Below are 23,414 nucleotides of genomic sequence, written 5' to 3'. Positions count from 1 at the left end.
ATTTACATTTAATTCCTTTTCCCAGACCTTACCTATATTTTAGTAGGAGGGCTAATTAGCAACAATATACTCGAGTGGAAGAAAAAGAATGAGCATAGGGACAAATCAGAAGGCTACTCTATGAATCAAATACTTAACAACTGGCCTCTTTTTAAAAATAGACGTAACTATGATACAGTAATTATTTTTCAAATACTTTTCTCATTGCTTTTGATATCTTAAACCTCAGTGAAAATGCTATGCTCTGACCTAGATCAGTAGGCTACAATTAACATCAGAAGAACTCTATTAGCAGAATAAAAGTTGATGAACTACTGTTGGAAGCAAAGAAATAAATCTTGTCAAAACAAAGCAAAGTTTCTGTCAATCTTTAAAAGAATGGTTTGGGGGAACAGAGGAAGTTTCCAAGGATTTCAGACACAGCAATGAGGCAGCTGAAATTAATTTTCCCCAAGTTTTCATATCCGGTCATATCAGATTGCAAAGACTCCTGTAATTTTGTTTGACTATTTTTTTAAAATATATTGCTAAATCTGAATATGATTTTTAAAATATTTGGCAAATGAAATGGCTTGAGGTACTCAAAATATATCCACAGTATTGTTTTTGTTTGGGATTTTTCTAAAGCTGTCTTCTCCTTGGTTCAACAACTCTCTCTAGAACTGTTTGTTGATATACAAATTTTTAACTTGGCAAGCATTTTGTGTGCACCTCCACAGATACTGGAGTCATGAAACAATTAGTGACACTACTCTCAAACAGCTTACAATTTTTAGTAGGAAGGAATAGCATTAAACCAGTAATTAGAGCCAGGACAGGGGTTTCCAGCATCTCGCAGGAAGGGGTAAGCTTTCTAAAAGAAAGGAAAGAGACTGGGTGCTAGGTACACAGGAACCCAGCAAATTGAATACTCTAAATGTTTTCTTTGATCATTTAAATGTATTGATTTTACATTGCAAATGCAATTTTACAGATGGTGAAATCCATTCTGAACTCATCAGAGCTAAGAACTCTTTATTTATGTCCCTAAATACCTCCTGTCACTATTTTTTAAAATAATATTCCCCAAGCCAAAAAAAAAAAAAAGCCTGAAGTTTCTTTATCTCATGAGTAACTATAAATCATCTCAGTTGGGGTGGTGAGGAAGCCATAGCATGGGGTTCTATTCTTAGAGAAGAGACATTCATTTAAAATCCACCAAAAAGTAGTGAATTAGATCGAATTGGGTGGCAAGGGTTTTTTTGTTGTTGTTGTTTTTGTTTTTACACACACACACACTGTATTTTATTTTTACAAGAGATAAATCAACTGACGCCAAGCATTCTAAATGGATGACCACAACAAAAGCAACGATGACTGCAATTACCAAACACGAAACACACTCACACTGTGTCATAATATTAACATTCAGTCCAGTATGTGGCATGGGTTTTTGTTGAGGACTTCATCCTGCAAAGATGCTTTCCAAGAGCCCTGGGGGTTGGGAAGCAGTCTCTGAAGGGACAATAACATTCCTCCAGCGAGTTTCAAGCTGGAGGCTAAAAGCACCAACCATTCATTTTTCCGTCTTTAGACACATTCCTCACCCGGTTCAAAGGCCCGAGAAACAACAAGCCCGCACACTTTCTGAAGGTCGTCCCTTGCAGGGACTTGCGAGGGACCAAGGCTCAGGCTGCAAGATACCTTTAAAGACCTAGTTTTAGGAGTAGAACCCTTTTTACTGGACTGTAGTTTCCATATGCTAACCCTCTGCCCCCCCCACTCCCCCCCACACGCACACACACGCGTGCGCGCACACACACACGCGCACACACACGCGCAGTAAAGTTTAGGCAAAAGGGAAAGTTTTAACTATAATACCAATGACGTCCAGGGTACCCTACTAGTGGAGGTAAAATGTTTTCAGAAATTAACTCATTACCCATTCTTTAAAAAAAAAATGTAATATTTATATTCCTTAATCTAACCAGAGGGATGGGATCAACTTTGAAAGAAAATTATTGTTTAGCTGTGGTTTAAAGCATGCACTGGAATTGGGAAAGGGGGCAAAAACGGCAGTCAAGGTAGGAGTTGAGCGGGGTAGGTAGGACTTGCCAAGACTAGGCTATAAATACCCTCACTCAGCCAGCCCCTCAACACACTTTAGGGATTTCCCTCCCCTCCCTCTACCATGACATACTTTATACAGTGGCCCCATTTTGTTTTGTTCTGTAACCTCAGGAACATTTAAGACACTGGGGATTCTGGTAAAAGAAACAAGTAAATACGGCCTGGTAGAAGATCTGGGGCAAAGAGTTCAAAGTCCTGCTTTGGCTTTGAGTGGGATGTTGCCAACCCTTTGGGTTTGCTTTCCAATAATTAGCAACTCTGCATTACCCAGATCTGGGCTTGTGCTCAGGTGGGAAAACCTCTTTCGACCCATTTAAAAGTCTTTGACTCCATTTCAGTCATTGCTCCTCATCTCTCCCCACTCAAGTTGAAGTTCTCATCCGGTCCAGCTTCCTGTGTCCATGGGAAAAGGGCAGTCTTGGTGAACAGGCAGAGGGATCGTTCAAGATGCCTCAGGTCCTCCGGCTCTGGGTGCCCTTCCAGGACATTTCATTTCCAGTCCTGTGTGAGCCACCTGAGGACTGTTAGAAAGTATAATTCTCTCCTCTAGGAAAAGAGTATGAATATTTTCACCAACCACCAATGGCATTAAATAAAAATATAGACAACAGCCTCTGGTACTAGAAGCTCCAAGCAGTCACTTTTTATGTTTTTCTCAGAGGTGAACTTCTAGCTCTCAGTCATCCAGCAAGAGGCATTAATTCATTTGAACTCTCAAAACTATGAGACCCTAGTGTCCAGAAAGTCTTCACAAAGATCCTTAACCTTTATACTTAATCCTACTGCACTATATTAAGAACTAGTTATTCATTCAGTCTTGGGGTGGGGGGCTAAGGGGGTTGGGTGCCGAATACTTGAGTAATACCATGAAAATTTGAAAATTTAGACACCTTCTCCGTCTCCATCAATTAGCACAAACACCTCAAAGTTAGAAAAGGTGACCATTTCTTAACTAATGCTTTTCCTCCTTTGTGGGTTATGTACTTCTTTTAACCCGAGTATTCAAAAGAGGCATGGAAAATAAAGAGTACTTTTCTTTTTCCCTTTAACAAAAACAAAGCAGTGAGTCCATTGTAAGAGGTATGTTGTCTGCTGTGATCCTTTCGTGCAGAAATGTGGGGTCTGAGTGTGTTCTTCCATGGAAGACTCTGAGCTGTTGGGCACTTACCCAACTTTCTATTACTAAGCTTCAAATTTTATGAGCAGCTCATCTCTGGAAAGATAAACAAAAAACAAGCATTGGTGGTGGCTTCTGAGAAGAGAAGCTGGGGAACTGGAGTGGGAGGAAGGCTTAATTTTCACTCTATACCTTTAAAAAAATGTTTAAACCACTTGAAACTTACAGCACATGCATGCATTGCCTATACCAAAATATTAAAGAAAAAAATAGTGTGAATAGATACAGCAAACTATCATAAAACTTGGTGGTCTTTAAAAAATGCTTTTTAATGTTTCTGGAAGAAACTACGATAAGCTTAAAAACAAGTATGACTGCACACCATCAAAACAAATAGAGAGAGAGAGAGAGAGAGAGAGCTTAAAAAAGAAAAATGGCAAAATCTCAAAGAAGATTATACTTCCCGCCAGAAGCAAGCACAGGAACCAGAAGTCAGAGGCTTAGAGGTTTTCACTACTAAAAATAAAAACCACCTACCCAAAAGGGGAGAAAAAGTCCTTGAATAATAGAGCTTCTAAGACCAAAAGAAAAGATTTTACAATTCCTTTTGCAGCCCTCATCTTCACCCCATGTTTCCTAACACTGACCAACCCGTGACAAGTACTCACAGAACTCCTGCACATTTAACACCTGGACCCCTCTCCTGGCTGCTTCACTTAGACCAAAGATATCTTTTTCTTGTTTCTTGTAAATATTATGTTTGCTAGCAGAATGGCCGAAAATGCACCATTCTCCCAAAGGAGAGTTTCAACAGCCTTATAAACTATTTAAGTATGCTTGTGTTATGGTGAGGCAGGAAGCCATGGTTAGATGCCTGCAAAACTTTAAGACAGATGGGCACTTTAGCCCTCAAAGTATAGGAAAAATGCAGATTTTCATGGACTGCACCTTCTGAATCTCAGTTTTTCCCCCCAAGTAAGCTGTGCCATAAGAAACTTGGTAATTACTTGGATGAATCCTCCTCCCTCCCATTTTTGTCCCCGTTTCCATGTCTTCATCCCCATCCTCTTAACAAAGTACGTGTTGTTTGGAATACCACAGGTGCTCAATGGTGTTTATTGAGGCAAAGTGGGGGAGGGGAATCATAGTTTAGGGCCTATCTGGCCAAAGGCAGATCAGTTATTTTGGGGTTGGGAGGTGGGTGGCCTCCATTATTGTAATAATGGAGATGGAAAGTTCTTCTGATTATTCCCAGAATCCCTAAAATTCAAGGCTAAGTATGATTATGTTTCATATCCCACAGAGCCCTTTTAATAATCTTTAAAAGAACAGGGAGATCATCATTGGAGAATATTGAATAGTAGTTAAATACATAGTAATTACTGAATATTTCAGAGACCTTCAACTGCTCTATTTTTAGCAAATGTCTTTTTTTTTAAATTTTGCCTGTCTCATTTAGATCATAACCTTCCTAAAAGAATCACAACTTTCTGTGTAAAATATAACTTGTTTGCCACACTAGATATATGAAGGAAAACAACAACAACCAAAAGAATGCCTCTTTGATCATTTCAACAAAAATAACACAACTATCAATTTCTCAAGAAACTGATACTGTCCAGTACCATGACCTAAATATAAATATGTCAGGGAGGATCAGAGAACTCACATCAAAGTATTTTTTGGTCAACAGAAAAAAAAGGGGGGAGGGAAGTTTATCAACGTCTTTTTTCTTTACTACAACTTGGGTTATACTGGCATTTTCTTCAGTACGACCAATTAGCAACCAGTGTATATGGGTTTGGCTCCAACAGGGACAGGGGTGATGGTGGACAGTGTGACACAGACTGGAAAACAGCAACAACAAAAACAGGGAATGGCAAAGGAAGACAATGAAGGCAACACAGCTTAATAAAATATTCAAGGTAGGGTAATAAAACCACAAAAATCTTCTCTCTGCTTGAAGATAAACACAATTAAAATTATTTTCTGACCCACGTATTTAATTCCACCGCTATCATTCATGAAAATGCAGAAAGGGGGTCGAAAAAGAAAAGCAGCCTTTTCAACCTAAATACATCATTTGTAAAAGCTCTGTTACTCAAAGATCACTGACTCACTGAAGAAGCACATATAACATTTATCCAACCAAATTTGTTTTAGCAAATAGATTATAGTAGAGCCTGCAGCAAGATTATTAAAATGGAAAACTTTCCTCTTCCCATAGATGACAGTACCTTATATTTATCTGATCTATCTTCCGCCTATTCCCATAAATTAAGAATGGGAGGGCTTCCCTGGTGGCGCAGTGGTTGAGAGTCCGCCTGCCGATGCAGGGGACACGGGTTCGTGCCCCGGTCCGGGAAGATCCCACATGCCGCGGAGCGGCTGGGCCCATGAGCCATGGCTGCTGAGCCTGCGCATCCGGAGCCTGTGCTCCGCAACGGGAGAGGCCACAACAGTGAGAGGCCCGCGTACCGCAAAAAAAAAAAAAAAAAAAAAAAGAATGGGAGAAAATACTACCATTTCTATACTGGAAGATAAGAATAGAACCAAAAAGATGATATTTACTAGTCTATCATTTTAAAAAGCTTTACAACAACTCTTTTTGCAACATTTCACAATAGTTTGAAATGAGTATACAATTATACCATACCAACATCAAAATTTAATTCTGTTAAATTAAAATTCAATGTGATTACAACTTCTGAGCCTGTTTCAATAACATTTTTAAAAGAACTTTTAAAGTTTGCCATACAGCTATGGACTCACAAGGTAATAAAATAATAAGTCAATTACATAATTATAAATGTGGTAGAGTATCTATTATTTTAAACACAAGAAAAGTATTAGGGGACTTCCCTGGTGGCGCAGTGGTTAAGAATCCACCCGCCAATGCAGGGGAAACCGGTCGATCCCTAGTCCGGGAAGATCCCACATGCCGCGGAGCGGCTAAGAGCGTGCGCCACAACTACTGAGCCTGAGCTCTAGAGCCCACGAGCCTCAACTACTTAAGTCCGCGTGCCTAGAACCCGTGCTCCGCAACAAGAGAAGCCACTGCAATGAGAAGCCCGCGCACCGCAACGAAGAATAGCCCCCGCTCACAACTAGAGAAAGCCCATGCATAGCAATGAAGACCCAACGAAGCCAAAAAAAAAAAAAAAAAAAAAGTATTAGTATGAAAAAAAGTTACAGAATGTTTAGCGTGAAACCGACTTCAAACTAATCCACAAGAAGCTATTTTCCTTGAATACAATTTCCAGTAACTCCGTAACATGAGGAAATAATTGAGGAAATGGATTTCTTTAAAACAAAGCAAAACAAAACCTTAAAATTGTGAAACGTTCCATTATACTAAAACTACCAGCTCACCAAAATAAAAGGAACCATTCATATACTATACAGCTAAGAAATATACATGATTATAGCAGGAGGATTGGAAAAGCACTAGGTTAATGAAGTTTTGATTGAAAGTCAATAAACTATTCTAATGATTTATGAAACACACATGGAGGTGCCCAAAGGGTAGGAACCTCTGACTACCTTGGCAACTGGACAGTCAGGATTACACTGGGTCAGCAAAGCACTGTACAGCTCAAACGACCAATCAAAAATCCTGAAGCACAAAGTCGGACAACACTGATTTCTGCCAGCAAGAACTTTTTCACCCGTCTAACAGAGAAAAATAAAACTAAACAAAAAATTGTGCACAAATTCCTATAGTTCTCAATTGCCCTCTCAGATTTCCTCTCCATTCACTCAAGTGGATACCTCACTGAAGGATTCTGATGGAACAAATGAGAAACACTGTCCATAAACAGACCACCAGCGCAAGAAGGGGTGATTTCCAACACAATAAACAGAATAATGTCATAGACATGGATTGGTTAAAGCCGGACCTATACTGTCAGGTGGGGAGGGATGCTTCCAACAGCTGACCTTAGGGAGGAGGGAGAGGAACCGAATCCAGTCTAGAGAAGGTTCCAAAAATTTAGACTGGTGTAGTCAGGAAGGTTTGTCTTAAGGTCTGTTAAAACCTGAAAATGCCCCCTCCAAACAAGAAAGGTTAAAAATCAGTCCTGAATCAAACCATAAAGAGTGATCCAGAAGTTAGAACAGGACAGAACAGTATATTCAAAAGCACCTCATTACACCCCATCAATAGCTTCCTCAGAAAGAATCCTCATTACAACTGACCCATTAAAGAATATCAGTCATTTTCTCCAAAATATCCCTACGTTTAGAGCTGCAAAGGAAGTTAGAATAATTTAGAACAAAATTCTCCAGTTACTGATGAGGAAATAGTACAGAGAAATTAAGTGACTTTCTCAAGGTCGCTCAGCTTAGTGAAGGGAACAGGCTGTGCTACAAAGCAAGATCTCTAGCTCCCAGAAGCTGTTTTTTCCATTGTATCACTCAAGATAGCATTAAACTACTTTCCGGGAATTCTGATAAACAAACAAAAAAAAAAAAAAAAAAAAGGAGGGGGGAGGGAAGTATGCCCTTTTGGATTCCAAGTCTCTTACTCTTAAGACAATCTTGGAGATAGTGTGTTTATCTGGGGGGCAATCAGATAAATGACTCCAGTATATGAAATTTTGTTATGGGTTTATTTTTAACACAAAAAGCTACCCAAACAATTGCAGAAATTAAGAGGATTGTTAGATGCTCAAAGTTTCCTGGAACAGCAGAGAAGCTCACTCCCACCTGCTCAGAAGCAGTATTGGGGCATAGAATTACTCAGGGGCATAGAATTACTTCCTTACATTTTCACCTGCGATGTTTCAATCAACACCTAAGGAAAAATGCTGCCTTTGGGGCTTATGATTCAGTGATTGCAACAGGGATTGCTGGCTGGTGAGAAATGCTCATTTGAGAGGGATGGGGAGAAGAAAATACTTCCATGGTATTTCTCTTCGTTATTTCCCCTCTTTATTGTACAAAAGACAAATCTGAACAAATTTCCGATCTCATCTGGTACTACATTTCACACAATTTTGGTTATGTGAGGGAGCACAACACAAATCTAGCAAGCTTTCAAAATCAGTTCGCCCAGCCTGCCCTGATGAGCTGTCACTAGGGCTGTCACTGGTCAAAAGACAAATCTGTTTTTGAGAAGCAAGCAGCATTACCTCCAAGCTCAGTAAGGAACCCTACCCAAGCCCTTGTAACGAATTTCTAGATTCTCACGATTTGCAAGCAAGCTACATCAGACGTTTTCATTTCTCAGTGAGCTCCCATCAGCCGAGGATGGTCAGTTTTTGTTGATCTTATCTAGCTTGGTGCTTTGCAAACTGCAAGCACTCAATAAGCGGTTGAGCCTAACGTAATTTCAAGCCAAATGTGTTTTCCGAATGATCCCCACACGGTGCCAGCCACAGCACTTGCATTTCCTACTCCGTTTTTTTCTCTCCTCCCTCCCAATAGTAAGAGAAGTAAATGTAAAAATCTTGAGCCAACCCAATCAATCCTACAACCACGTGCTGTAGAGCTCCCTCCTGCTTGCAGATTTCAAGACAGGAAGGTGAAGGAACAGGAACGTGGTGTAGTAGTAAACCGTAGTAAAGAGAGGAGGGAAACAAAATGGGGCACGTCACATGGTCACGGCCTGGATTTTTCTCAATTAAATATAAGAGGAAGCGTGTGTTTCCGGCCTCTGTCAGTGGGCTGGTTGGACTTTCTCATTCTTAGGATTCTGGTCTAGATGGACAAGAATAAGGCCGAGTGCATAACATCCTCTGGGAGGGGGGTGGAGGGGGCGTGTACTTGGCTCAGTTCTGTGTGCTCCAGAGAGAAGGGGTGGAGGGAGAGGGGTGGGCGACGGATGCCCGGCCCGCCGCCACCCCCGGACTCCGGACCAAGGCCCGCTATCAACCCTCGCCCGAGGCCCCTCCCCACCCCTGCTGCGGCTCGGCCTACGCTCTCGCTGATTGGCTCTGGCGGGGCCAATCAGAGCCCGGCTGCCCCGCCCGCTCAGGGCCAGACTCTGCACTGCTGTGCAGGGGCCGCGGCTCGCCCGCCACCGCCGTCAGCCACGGCCACCTCACACCATGCGCCGGGGAAGGGACCCGGCCGCCCCCGCGCCCCCAGGCGACCGGAGGAGGGCCAGACTGGAGTCTTCTTAGGGTGGCCTCAGCCTCGCTGCAGACCCCCCGACCCCAGGCCAAAGGGGGCTTTGCAGGAGGCAGGGGGAGCCAAGCCCCAAATAAATAGGGAGGAATGCAGGAAGCAGAGGTGACCGAGGAAACGGGAAAGTGCCAGAGCCCAGAGGGTGTGCGCCAGACAAAAAGGCCACACAGCGAGGGGACAGGAGGGAGGGAGAGGGAAGGAGAGATGGGAGGTAGTCGTGGAGGTAGGCATCCTGGAAATCACAACTAGGAAATGCAGTGAAAGGAAGAAAAATGGCCCATTTTGTTTTTCAAGGGGACGTAACAAAATGACCGAAAAAAAAAGGAACCTTAAAGCAATGGCTGGAGTCTGTGTCTTTGCCAAAGCCTGCTCTATCTGCCCAGCTACACTTACAAAACTAACACACAAATTTGCGGTAAATGCTGGTTGAAGGTAGCTGGGCTGCCATGCCCTTTCTGCCCTCCCTTTTGGGCTCTCAATGTACTCTCTGCGGAGAGTAGGCCACAAGTACTGCGAAATTATGAAATGGAGCCCGAAAGAAAAAAAAAGACAATGGCAGGAACATGAAATAAGAGGTGGGAAACAAGGGGCATAGGAGAGGGGGATAAAACAACCCAGCAGGTCAGAACCCAGAGGAGACACGGATGGCCAAGAGAGAGAAGAGAAACGGAAAAGGGGGTCAGACAGAAGGTGAATCAAGGGCAACCAGCAGTCCTGGGCACCTGCACTAAATACCTCAGAAATGTTCCAGTGAAAAATATTCAACAAGAAGAGCTGTTTAAAATGAGAGGTTAGGAGAAAGAGCACACATCTCTGAGCCCCTCATTCCTTTCCTATTTCAGGTTTTACCTGAGAAACACGGAAAGATAGGCAAAGATAGCAATTGCTGAGGAAGTTAGGAAAACAAGGTTTTCACAGTCTAACACACTCATTCCCAGACAAAGTGGTTTGCCACAGACAGGTTTGATTTCTTTTTGTTTCAGATGATAGTTGCCTATCACATCACATCTTTAAACTCAACAGGGCAAAGGCAGACAAGCAGAATTCAGGATGTAAATGTGCCAAGTAGCATTTGGTACCTCACTTAAAACACACACACACACACACACACCCTCATCTCTCTCCATTTACATCTTACAAATACACATTTTAGAATTTTTATTGCATGGTGCTATCAAAGCATGGTCTATTGCTACTCCAGGATTATTAAGGATATGCTTATATGGTTGTTCCAGAATATTACATTTTCCCTCAGAAAGCTAAGAATAGAAGATTGTTTTGTTTTGGTTGGTTCGTTTTTAGTGTAGCCTCCATATGAGGAGGATTTTATTTTAAAGCCCTTTTGAAAAACAAAAACTGTATTTGGTCATCAATTTCCTTCAGAACAAAATATTATTTATTCTACTCTCTTAAAAAAAAACCTGTTCAAATTAAGAAAACAGGTGAGGAAAACTTATTGTTTGTTAGCCTCATCTTTCGTCTCCTTTAAAAGCAAAATCTTAGTTCTGCTGGGTTTTTTTCCCTTCAAATTCTCATTCCTTTATAAATGAAACACTTTGCAACACAAACAGTTAAAGTGTTAGAGAGATTCACATTTCCAAAAACATCATTTGAAATAACCAAAATTTTTACTGTTGAGGTACACAAGTAAATCTCTCTTCTAGAGGACGAATCATGAAAATAAATCTTGAATACTAATCAAATAAATGCTTTGTGTAATATATCGTATCACCTAAAATCTTAGTTTGAATGTCTGTATACCTGTACCTTGTTCTATGAAACAGAAGATGATACGGGTCAAATATTAGAAACTGTTAGAATCAAGGAGACTGTGACCACATAATAAAAAAATACCTATCAATAGAAACCCAATACACACATGAATTTCTTATGAATGGACACACATTAAGAAGAAAAAATGCTTTTAAAAGCTCATTCGGTGAAGCATATATAAAAAGACTATCACAAGATAATCAGTTTGTCAGAATAAAGTGTTTCCAAATGCTGGAAATTTCTACATTGCCAACTCATCTCATTATTTGCAAACTATACTCCTCTCCTCCTCCCACAATCATGACCACCAGAAAACAGTCTCAACAGAACCAAGGGCAGGCTAATTTCCTATTACAAATGTTTCTCGTTTTCAATACAGCCTTAGCCGCAGACCACCTGAAGCCAACTTTCAACATTTACTGAGGCATCTACTCTTGAACTTAAAAGGCAAACAATAAATATCCTACAAACGAAGAGTACAAGGCTTAGCCCTTACATTCAGTGCAGATGAAAACCAGACTCTTCCCATTCCCCTGACTTAATATTCCTTCTTTTCAATGTAAAAATGTTAAGTAATTTTACAGAAGATGTACAGTAGCCCCAATATGACCTGTGTGGTGTCTCTGTGCGGGTCTTTGCAAGAAAAGACAATTGTAAGGCACACAAGCTGAGATGAATTTTCGTAACTCTTAACTCAGTAATGGGTCCCAGACGCACGCAAGACTTTACTGTATAAAAGCAGCCACGCCTGTGAGGTTGTGGGTCAGTGTGTGAGTAATATTTCATAAATCTTCATGCAGGTAGGAACAAAAAAAATATCACCAATAATTACGTTCTAAAGAGAGTCACAGACAGGTATTTCTTTAAATACATAAGCCTAAGCAAGCTCTTACTTCTGAATCTTTTTAGGGCAACAGGACTAAAAATTGAAGCTTCCCACTGCTATTTATGTTGCCTTGGTATTGTGAAATCACAGAACCAAAGTACACAGAGCAACTTGATAAAATCACCCTTAAGAGCTCTGAGAAATTACCTTTCCATGAAGGGCTTAGCCCCTGTATTAATAAATATTTTTATAGAACTGTCCCTTCCAGAGACTGACCTAATTGCATAATCAAAAGAAAACTTCGATAAAGAGATCAAGGTTCTTATACATGAACTTCACACACCTCAGAACTGGTATTGTAGGATATACGTCTTGGAAATACCAAAGTACTTCACTTGGGAACCTCAAAGGAAAAAGCCCTCCTGTGGCTGCTCCTACAGATTTATCGGGCCATCAGCCAGGTGTCATCTCCTGTGCCCTGACCCCTCCCTCCTAGGAGTGCACTCCCTAAAGAAGCCGTGGGGAGGAGAGGGAAGGAGGGGCGGGGGCAGGGGAAGAGAATTCGAGCACAAGGTTAAAAGCAATTTTGTCTTCTGACTTTTGTCACCATGAAACGCACCTGCTGTGATGTCCAGTTGAGCTACTGGAGGTCCTCTGGCGGCTTCTGGAAACTGATGCTGGCATAGGCGCTTAAATCCTCGCTGGAGCGGCTGGTGGAGCCGCTCTCGCTGCGTCCCAGAGACTGATGAGGGGGCGGGGGAGGAGGAGGCTGCGGCTGAGCGGGGCGCTCTTGAGGGCTCTGGTTGAAGTCCTTGACCAAATCCAGGTCTATGTAGTTAAGTCCATTCTCCAAACCCCCGGCGGCCCCGCACACTTGGGCCAGCTCCTTGGGGGCTCCCCCGAGCTCCCCAGGCCGCAGCCACACGTTCTCAAAGGAAGCAGAGCTGTGGCGTTTCACGTCCTCCGTGCTGCTGCTGCCACCACTGCCGCCCCCGGCTGCAGCCCCCCCTCCGAAGGGCACCGTGTTGCCTGCCCGGGTGGCACTGGGCGTCGAGGAGAAGGTTTCGGAGCTGTGCCGCCTCCTGCACCCTTGCGGGTCAGCACGGATCACTTTGGCACTCTGGTTGCGGTTGGGGCTGAGGTTCACCCGCGTGAAGGCACTCGGGCCCCCGGGTCCCTGCGGGCCCCCCAGCAGGGAAGAGCGGGCCGCCAGCTCCTCTGCTCCTTGAGGCGCGGCGGGGGAAGCAGAGGCCGTCGAGGATGAGGAGGGCGTGGCCGCGGCGGCCCCAGGCAGGCTGGCCTCCTCCACGACGACACCGCCGCCGCCGGTCCGTATGTCCGCATAGCTGATGGGGGCGACTGGCGAGGTGTCCACGTAGCTCTGCCGGGGACAGCCCATCTGCATGGTCATGTAGTCACCCCGGCCGCTGGGCACTGCCCTGGTGGGCCTGCACACGCTAGCAGCTCCAGGGGGCGCCGGGCCCATGCTGCCCGGCTGGACCCCGGTGCTCTCCCGCCAGGCGGCCCTCCGGCCCGGCCCCAGGTCCATGTTCATGTACTCTTCCGCGCCCGTCTCCTCCTCTCTGGGAGGCGGCTGGAGCTGGGATGGACACCGGACAGAAGGCGAGCTGTGGGACACCCCCGGGCCTGATAAGTAGCCCGGCTGATCGCTCCCAAATTCAATATTCACATATTCCCCTGGGCTCTTGGGCTCTGGAGGGGGCAGCAGGGGTGGTGGCGGCTGCGGCTGCGGCTGCTCTCGGGCCCGGGGTAAGGTGCTGGCCTTGGGATCCCCCAGGGACAGCCTCGTGGGCCGGGCCAGGCGGCTGTTGGTCTGGGCAGCTGTGTCCACCTTTCGAGGCAGATGGGGCTGCAGGACCTGATGGTGGAGATGCGGGAGGCCAGGCTCGGGCCTAGCCGCGTAGTATCCCCCACCCAGGCTGTCGCTGCTGGTGGACGAGGAGGAATCTTCCGCCGCCGCAGCATAGAGGAGTCGACCCGAGCTGGAGGAAAGGCGGAGGTGCTGGTGCCGGGCACCCTCCTCCAGCTCCCCGGGGCGCTGGGTGTGCTTAAAGGACCTTGGCAACGAGTAGTAGGAGAGGACTGGCTTGTGCTGGGGGTCCTCAGGGCCATAGTAGCAGTCGGAAGGGCTGCTGGTGTTGGAGTCCCCCACTGGCGACATGTTCATGTAGTCACCCGTACAAGACAACAGCTTGCCGCTACTGCTCTCCACAGGGAGTTTGGGGTGTGGCAGGGCATGAGAGTGGTGGCCCCCTACCCCATTTGTCCAGAGCTTGCCATAGCTGCTCCCAGAAGGGGCGGCACCGCTGCTGCCGCCGCTGCTGGGCCCGCCTCCAATGTCAGGAGAGCAGCTGCCGCTTGGGGACATCATCATGTAGCCATTGGGGTCCACTCTCTGGGGATGGCGTCTGATGGGGTTGATGATCTGCTGAGGGGCAGACACGCTCTTGGGGCTCATGGGCATGTAGTCCCCACTGCCCTTTCGGCTCCCGGGCACTGGGGCCACCCCTGGGGACATGGGCATGTAGCCATCATCGGTGTGGAGGTTGGAGGTGTCTGGGCGGTGGTGGCCCACACGCCGCTCCAAGGGGTGTATTTCCAGACCCTCCTCTGGGTAGGAGTGGGTGGGCACGAAGGCGGAGTGCCGGTAGCTGGGCACTCGGCCTCCACTGCCACCTCCTGGTGGGTAGGCAGGCATCATCTCGGTATATTCCTCAATGGAGGCCACAGAGGACTGGGATGGGGTCTTCTGGTGGGAAATGGTAGGCGACGTGCCAGCAGAGTGAGTCCGCTTTCGGAACCGATTGTCCAGATCTGCAGCACTGGCTGCTTCATCCCCTGTCAGGGCTGGGCTCGTGCCCAAGCCAGCTGCCGGGATGTAGCGGTGACCGTTGCCACTCCGAGGCAAAATGTAATGACCATTGGGGGCCGTGAGGGTGGAGGCCCCCTTGCCTCCCATGCAGATGTAGTTGCTCAGCTCCTCCTCACCGCGGGCCGGCGGGGTGTGGCCCAGGGAATCCGGGGTGACACTGCGGAAGGAACTTCGGAAATCGCAGGGACTGGAGCCATACTCATCAGAGGAGATGAAACCGCCATCACTGGGGGAACCGGACACGGAAGCACTAGACCGCCGCGGGAAGAGACAGTCCGAGGTGGAGCCGTGGCCACTGGTGCTACTGGACGACAGACTGACCGGGCTGGTGGCGGAAGGCGAGCAGCGAGAAGAAGGCATGGGGATGGAGCGGCTGTGGTTGAGAGGTGGGTGCAGCCGGGAACTGCCTCGATGCCGGTGGGCATGGGTCCTGTTGGTGCTGGGACTCACAGGACTGCCGTCCACAGAGGCAGGGCGAGACATGGTGCCTTCGCCATCACTAGAGGCACGGACCCGGAAGGAGCCCTGCTTCCCGCCTACCAAGCTGGCCGGGGAGGTGGCAGTGATGCTCTCTGTGCGTGAGCGGCGGGTCAGCCCCACCTGGCTGGGTGGAGGGTTGTTGAGGTGATGCCTGCGCAGGGGGACACTGATGGGGTTAGAGCAGTTGGAGGAGGACTGGCTCTTGCTTCGAGGGCGGAACTCATCGCTCATGGCCCGCATGGCTTCCAGGATTGTCTCGTGCATGTTCTGGGCCACCACAGAGTCATCCACCTGCATCCAGAACTCCCCAGGCCCCGTCACTGCGGAACGGCCCACTTCGATGAAGAAGAAGTTCTCTGAGTGGCCACAGCGCCTGATGTTCATCAGCTGCAGCACCACCGCGGCAGCCTCCGAGTTCAGCTTCACGAAGCTGATGGTCTTGCTGGTGAGGCAGAGGCGGTAGATGCCAATCAGGTTCTTTGTCTGACCCAGGCCCTTGGGTTTCAGGATCACCTGCCAGACTTCCTTGAAGGCGGGTCCTGGGGGAACGTCCCCGTAGCTCAAGTCCTCCCCGGCCTCGCCAAGGCCGGAGCTGCCACTGCAGCTGCCCCCGCCGCCTCCCGCCCCGGGGGCCGCGGCCCCGTCGTGGTGGCCCTTGGCACGGTTGTGCAGCTGCAGGAGGGCCTGGTACCAGCTGTCCTGCTCGGCCTCGCTGTCCGCCGCGATGGCAAAGTGCTCGTCCCGGGTATAGAGGGCCACCAGGTGCTTGTTCTTGGAGTCGGCCCGCTTGTTGATGTTGAAGCAGCTCTCCAGGGGGATCGAGCGTTTGGGGGCGCTCGACTTGTGCCGCCACTTCTTCTCGTTCTCGTAGTACTCGAGGCGCGCCGGGCCCCCAGCCTCGCTGGCCGCCCGCAGCACGAAGAATCGCTTGTGCATGCTCTTGGGCTTGCGCAGGTAGCCCACCTTGCGCACGTCGGAGAAGCCGTCGGTCTCCGGAGGGCTCGCCATGCTGCCGCCGCCGCCACCGCGCGGAGGGAGGCGCCGAAAAACAACCGGGCGGGGGGCGGAGGCTCCTCGCCGCGGCCCCGCACATGCAAACAGGGCTGGAGGCGGCAGAAACCCTGACTCCGAAATCCACGCCGCCCTCCGCGCCGGGGAGGGGCAGTAGAGGAGCACGCAGCAGCTGCGCCAAGGAGATAGCCCCGACCGGAGTTTACTGGCGTTTCATGCCCTGCGGGGAGGTTGCGCGTCCGGCGCGAGTGCAGCCCGGATACCCCGAGAGCCAAGTCTCCTTTCAGCCGCTGCGGCCGGGAAGAAGCATCTCTCGCCGCCGGGGCCAGAGTCCGGCGCAGGCAGGCGGCGGCCGGGGGTCCTGGCGTTGCCCCTCCAGACGCGCGCGCCTTCCCTCCTGAGTTCCCCTCTGGAAGTAACGATTCCCGAGGCAAATTAAATATCCTTGGGCAGGGGGAGGCGAGCTGCCAAGTCCCAACGTTGCACGGGGTTCTCCCTCCTCCTCCTCCTCCTTCGCCTCTTCCTCCGCCTCCTCCCACCCCCCCAACCGTCCCCGCCGCCACCAGCCGCCCAAATACCAGCTCAATCGCAGAGACCGCGGCGCTGCGGCCGTTGCTGCTGCTGCTGCTGCCGCCGCCCACGGACGCGTCCTCTGCAGCCCCCGTTCGGGCCCATCTCGGCAGGCGGAGAAAGTGGCTTTTCCACGCGAAACGCTACTAGGCAGCCTGGGGAGCTGGGGACGCGCCAGAGGGACAGGCTCATCCCTGCCCCTCGCTCCAGTCGGCAGGGGAGGAGGGGGGAGGACGAGGGCGGGAGACGAAACGGGGGGTGGCTGGGGAAGGAGTCGGGGAAGACGTCTCTTCCCCGGGAGGCGCTGCCGCTGCAGTTACTTCTCCCCTCCTCCCTCCTCCTCGGAGAGTTGCCGAGAGCCCCAACCAAAACAAGCGGCGGCGTCTGGCTCTGCGCGCCGGCCCCCTCCGACCGCGCCGCCGTCTCACTCGGAGGAGAAAAACACGTGACGGAGCCTCTGCGCTCCGCAGCCTGGCCGCCGCCGCCGCCGCCGGGAGGCTCCCGCCCGGGTCTCTACATTCCCGGCCGAGCCCGCCCCGCGCCCGCCCCTCTCCGCCCCGCGGCCGTGCCGCAGCGGCGCCCGCGCCCGGCCTCTGCGCAGCGCTCGGGCAGCGCCCCTACGCGGCCGCCCGCCCTGGCGCAGAGTCTTCCTCCTCGCGCGCCACCCAGGGCGCCCCCGGCCCGCAGGAATCCCCGCCGCGGGCGCGGGCGGGGGTGTTTGGGTGGCTACCCGAAGGCACGAGGGGAGTCTGGGAAAACGCGGGGGGTGGGGTGGCGGGCGAACTCAGGAAGACGCAGGAGCGAGGGTGGGGGGCGACGGGGGGGGCACTGCGGCTTCAGAGCCCAGCGTAGGAGGGCCCGGGGAGGAGGGGGCGCGAGAGCTGGGCTGGATCTTACCTAACAGGTAAGATCAACCCCTCCGGAGGGAGGTTCCTAGTCAAGGCTTTTTCTCCCTGGAAATATAAAGGCTGGATTTCAGTTTCAGGGTGATAGGCCATGGTGAGTTCTGTATTTTGTGTGAGGTTTTCTAAAGGACTTCTGGGCCAGCCTTCCACCTTGGAATCCCCGCATTTGCTGCAATGAAGTACCACGAAAAAGCGGAGGGACGCCCAAGGGCAGTGATTGGAGGGGGTTATGGTCACTCCAAAACAAGAAGAGGGATCCCTGGGAAGCGTCGTATGTCTGGCGCGGTGGGGTTAGCTGCTGAGGAACTGAGGGAGAAAATGGCAATATCACTGCTCCCCCCCCCCCCGCCCCATCCTAGAGAGAGGGCGGGGATTCACACCTTGGGATGAAGGCTTGGGGAGAAAATGAGACGCCTGGCCCTTACCATATTCTGAAATCTATTTGTGATTTTAAAAAGATGTTACGGACCTACAGAGGGTTCACAAGGCCAGAACTCGACTGTGTAAATACCGGCTGAAGTGTTTGTGTCACACACAGCTTCCACACCCATTGAACCACCCCATACAATTTTTACCCTTGACCACAAGGATAATCGGGAAAAAACAAGGATGGTGCCAGCTCAACTGTACAGGAAAAGGCCCCACTTCATGAGTAGAACAGGTCAGCAGCTTGGGTCTACTTGCAGAGACTCTTACACTGTTAGCTTGCGGTCTCAGTGTCACCACAAGCAAATGCTCCCCAAAGTTTTTGTTTGTTTGTTAAACTGACCTGTAAACAAGCAGTTTGTCCCCTGCTGGTCCAGGTGGCATTAAGGACCCTTAATAAAATGACGCTTGTCACGCTTTTTAACGCTTATTTTCCCACCCCATTGCTGGCCCGTTTTGGGGTCGCCAGCTCTCAAGCACTGCAAGACGGTCGCCGGGAAACGCAGCAGTGGAGGCGCCGGGCATGCTCAGTGACGGGACCCGCTGGGCCGCCGAGGAGCGCGCCTGGGCCTAATACCGGGCTGAGGGGCGGGGGGAGTTTCTTGGGGAAGCCTGCTGATTGGTGGGGCTGCCTGTCTTTCAAGCCTTGCATTGCAGGAGGGAGGTGGGGAGAGAGGGTGAGGGTACCAAGGTAGGTTGCAAAGCGTAGTTAAAAAAGAAGAAGAACCAAAGGCGCCATTCAGCAGCGTGTGATACGTGAATTGGGGGAGCCGGTATCTGCAAGGCGGCTACTCTCCACCGAAGCCTGGGAGCTTCTCATTTCTTCCCTCACCTTCTTATCCCGTGCCATCGTGCAGCTTCATCTCAACCTGGTTAATCTATAATTTCTGTACTCGCTGTTGAATTGAAAGCCCGCCCTTCTCCACTTCTGACAGCTTGGTGATGTGGGCACACGTGCCCACTACAGCAAAGCTATAAATAGCAGATATAATCTGGTAACAAGGCGGCAGTAACAGTGACCGGGATGCTGGGGGAACAGCGTGCTTTATGGGGAGCAGAGGAAGGAGATGCGAAGCAGGGAAGTCTGAAGTTAGTAGTAAAGTAATTGTGGGGTTTTACTCTTGGAGAGGATAAAAATAAAAGGTAAAAGTGTTGTTTACCAGTAACAATGTAAACTAAGGCCAAAGGGCTTTTTAGAGGTTGGATGTTTAGCGCGGGGTGGGGGTGGAGAATATTTCAAATTTTGTAGGAAAAACAATCCCAATCCATTTACTTTTGAAATGATCCCCCCCCCAAAAAAAAGCTAAATAAAAGAAATACACCTATATGGAAAACAAAATACTCTTTTCTAGAAGAAAGAGTCGTCTGGAAGATCAACTTAATTTGCAACTATTCTAGAATAATCATCACAGAAAGGTTAGAATTGTGATATAAAACTATTATAAAAGCTTTTTTAAAAAAATCTCAGCGGGAAAGGATATCTGCTTTCAAAACACAACTTCAGTGGCTAATATATTCATTAGAAATCATGAAATAAGCCAGATTGCTGTGACATTTTGTTCCAAACCAATGGATTTCACGTGGTAGATAATCACTGATCATTGGATGTTCTTGCCCTTTCTTCCTACTTGCTGATGTTTTACTACCAACGTTAAAGGTGGTTAATATTTAATTATAATTATACTATAGTAATTTCATATTTTCTCTACTTTTTTATTAATGGGTTGAGACAACTCTGGAAATCTGGTTCATATACAGAATAGAAAGAGATGCTTTTGTGGAAACTAACTGACGTAACTTTGAGCAGGTACACGTATTACCTTGCCACCGTATGCTAAATTAGTCTTGCGGTGTACTGTAATGAAATATGCCGTATGAAAAATTCACTCCCAACTGAAAATTCACAGAAACCAAAAAAGCAATCTTACCAAATATATTGCTCAACGCTGCCATCTATAGGACAGTTAGAGATGATTTACTAACAGGCTAAAGTGCGTTTTAAATCTACAAGAGCTGAAATAGTAATACATCAAAACGCTGGGACAGCTATGTTGATGTTGACAAATGCAGTGATGATTCCAGGAGTTAAAACTTTACATGCCATGGGTGCACTATAGGTCAATATGTCTACAATTAGCTTTAAAATGGAAATATCCCACTGTGTGTGACACTCTCAGGGACATCATACAAACTTTATAAATTATTACATAATTTCCCTAAAGTGATCTCTAGCTATAAATTTATTTTAGTTATGAATTAATGTTATAAATTAAACATTTTATATATGCTCAACATAGAGAAGTATAAGTTACTGGCATAAATAACAGAAATGAGAATTGAGTTGGCTGAAGGGACAACCAACCATTTGAAAATTAGAAAGTATTTCTTATATCAAAGTACATGTTTTACTTAAGTTAAATAGGTCAAAACTGGAGGAGCTGTTTAAATATTGTCAACTCTAGAATTAATTTTGACAATTTAGAATGATGCTTGAAGGAAAATGAAAACTTGTAGATTTTCTCACTTTAGTGGTTTTTTAAAATTTTAATAGAGCTCTCAATAGTAAGCAATATTTGAATGCCTACTCTGCAAGGCAGTATGAAAAGTATAAAAAGAAGCAGCTTCTTACAGCTTTTGTAGGGTAATAAGAGAGAAAATAAAGATAACTGATAACTAAAGTCGTGTGTGTGTTAAATGTCAAATAAGTGGTATTTACTTAGAGCAGGTGGATGGTAGGTGAAATATCCAAAGAAATCTTCCGGAGGAATGGAGCCTTAAGCTTGAACTTGAAGAGTGGATATAACTCGTAAGCAACTGGCAATTTTTTCCCAGCCAGGCGTTTTGGAGCACCTCCTTGGGTTAGGCATTAGGCTAGCCACTGAAGATATAAATATCTCAGACATTATCCTGCCCACAGGAAGCTTACAGTGAAGATGAGAGACGAATACTATTACAAGGTACTGGGATCTCAGAGCACTGTGATCTCAGATACCATAAAAACCAACTGCCTTCTGATTTAAAAATCATCAATCACAGACATAATTTGGGACCCTCCAGATGTCTCTCTCCTTAATAACCTTATTTTCTCTTGTAATTAAACTCTTTCATCCTTTTGGATTGAAAATGTGAAGTAGTGAAATTAAAATAGTGAGCTGAAAAGTCACATTTAGCTGGAGAGTCTGCTAGATCAATGCATCTCAAACCTAAGGATCTTGTTAAAATGTAGGTTCTGATTTAGAAGGTCTAGAGCAGGCTGGGGTCTGCATTTTTGTCACACTCCAGGGGGCGCTGATTCTGCTGGGTGGGTGGGTGTGGGCACCACCCTTTCAGTAGCACAGTTGTAGGTGACTGATGATTAGTTTAAAGGCACAGTAATATGGTGCTGTGAAAGGCAAGGGGGATACTTACATTTTTGGATTGTATACATACCAAGAACTACAGCAATAAAAACTCTGCTTCACTGAGACATTATGGCATTGAGGTTTCTCTCTTTTCAATCACAAGTATTAAATTTTCTGACAAGTGTGAAGAGTTATTCTCTCTCAAACATTTGTGTTAGTGTTTTCCAAAGTGTGATGAAAAATGCAGAGTTCTGGCTATATCCAAATCCTATTGAACCAGGATCTCTCAGAGAATGCTGGACCCCCCGCCAAAGGCATTCTAAGAAGTATTACAAGAGAATGTTATTTATGCTAAAATTTAAGAATCACTGGTTTAGGCACACAGGAAAATTAATTAAATACCTTGGGAACAGGATTTCAGAAAGACACTAATAGTTTCAAAAGACAATTTCAAAACAGTTGTTGGTTGTAGTTAAATAAAGCATGAAATAAACAGATGGATAAGGTTGAAGGACAGGGAGAAGGCGAAAACTCTATGCCACTATTTAATTTTTCCATTCCAGAAATTTTACTGATTGGTAACTTTTTTAGATTAGTCCCTAATAACTGTCACTTATCTAAGAGACTTGCTTTTTCTTTTTAAAATTTTTCTTGATTTCTTTAATTATATTTTCATTTTCTTTTGCATTCTTTGATGAGGATTGGGGGTTTGTCAGTCAAGTTAAATGAGACATTACTGCATTGAGGTTTCTCTCTTTTCAATCACAAGTGTCAAATCTTTCTGACAGGTGTGAAGAGTTATTCCCTCTCAAATATTTGTGTTAGTGTTTTCAGTGGTGATCTGCCTGCTCCCCTAGGTGACCTTGTTTATGCATGTGGACATTTGCATAGATGACAATACTTCCCACAAATTTGCTTACTCTCTTTCAGTTTGGCCAAGGTTAACTGTGGTTTCTTTGATAGTAACAAAATTGACAAAACAAAAATATTTTCTTTCTCCCTAACAGCTTCTTCAATTTCTCTACTCCCTAATTCCCCTCCAATCACATTTCACCTGATTCTAAAAGGGAGCACTGTTCAGGACCACCGACGGGTGGTTCAGGACCACGGAGAGCGTGAGAAAGGGGCACTTCCAAAATATTCTAGTCATGCAGGTGGGGGAAAAGATGACCCTGGAATTGTTGCTGCACAACCTTCACTTAAAGAATAGCAGTGGAATTCTGATTCTCTGATATTTGGGAGGAATTATTTTTTTGAACATTAAAATGTTCCATCAGTGTTTTCTAAATTTCTTTATCGAATTCTATCTAATGACAGATGAGAAGACACCAAAAGTAGGCAGAGCTAGAAGCTGCCAGTGCAAAACGTCTTTTGAAGTTTCAAGTTTATGATGTGCTACCTTTTATGTAAATTTTCACATTTTTTCAGTTATGAGACCCACCCGTCTACCATAGAAGAGAATGTAAATCATTCAGAGATAAATGAAGTTGGAAATGGATAATTAGAGGAGTGTGTGAGGGCTCCAGTCCTAGGTTTCTAGAACTGCCCTGGGAACTTGCAGCTCATCTTTCAGTTCTGTGAACTACCTAGAATCCTTTCAGTAGTTTTCCTCCCCTCTACTTTTAGTTTTACTTAAGCTAGTTTCATCTGAGTTTTGTTACTTGCAACTGAGTGTGTCCTACTAATGCAGATAGGTAGGATTTAGATAGACAGATGAGAAGAAAGGTAATTCTAAGCTAGCAGCAAAACAAGATCACAGACAAGGAGGCAGGAGTGTAACTTGGGGTTTTCTGGGACAGTGAGAAAATTGGCTTAAGAAAATTGGAGTGGTTTA

The 23,414-nt window shown here is 46.9% G+C and overlaps 1 protein-coding gene across 1 annotated transcript in view; it reads right to left on the bottom strand.

Moving 5' to 3' along the window:
* Positions 1–16,424, bottom strand: part of IRS1 (insulin receptor substrate 1) — a 61,761-nt gene extending 45,337 nt beyond the window's left edge. The window contains exon 1 of the mRNA XM_082630679.1: positions 12,574–16,424. Within this exon, the coding sequence (XP_082486805.1) occupies positions 12,595–16,335 (3,741 nt within the window). The 5' untranslated portion in view covers positions 16,336–16,424 and the 3' untranslated portion in view covers positions 12,574–12,594. The remainder of the gene's footprint in view (positions 1–12,573) is intronic.
* Positions 16,425–23,414: the final 6,990 nt, after the last annotated feature.

The sequence above is a fragment of the Mesoplodon mirus genome (assembly GCF_964341445.2).
Source record: "Mesoplodon mirus genome assembly, chromosome: 8".
Lineage (NCBI taxonomy): Eukaryota > Metazoa > Chordata > Mammalia > Artiodactyla > Ziphiidae > Mesoplodon > Mesoplodon mirus.
Note: the sequence above shows the minus strand (reverse complement) of the source record. Positions and strands in the feature narration are given on the sequence as shown.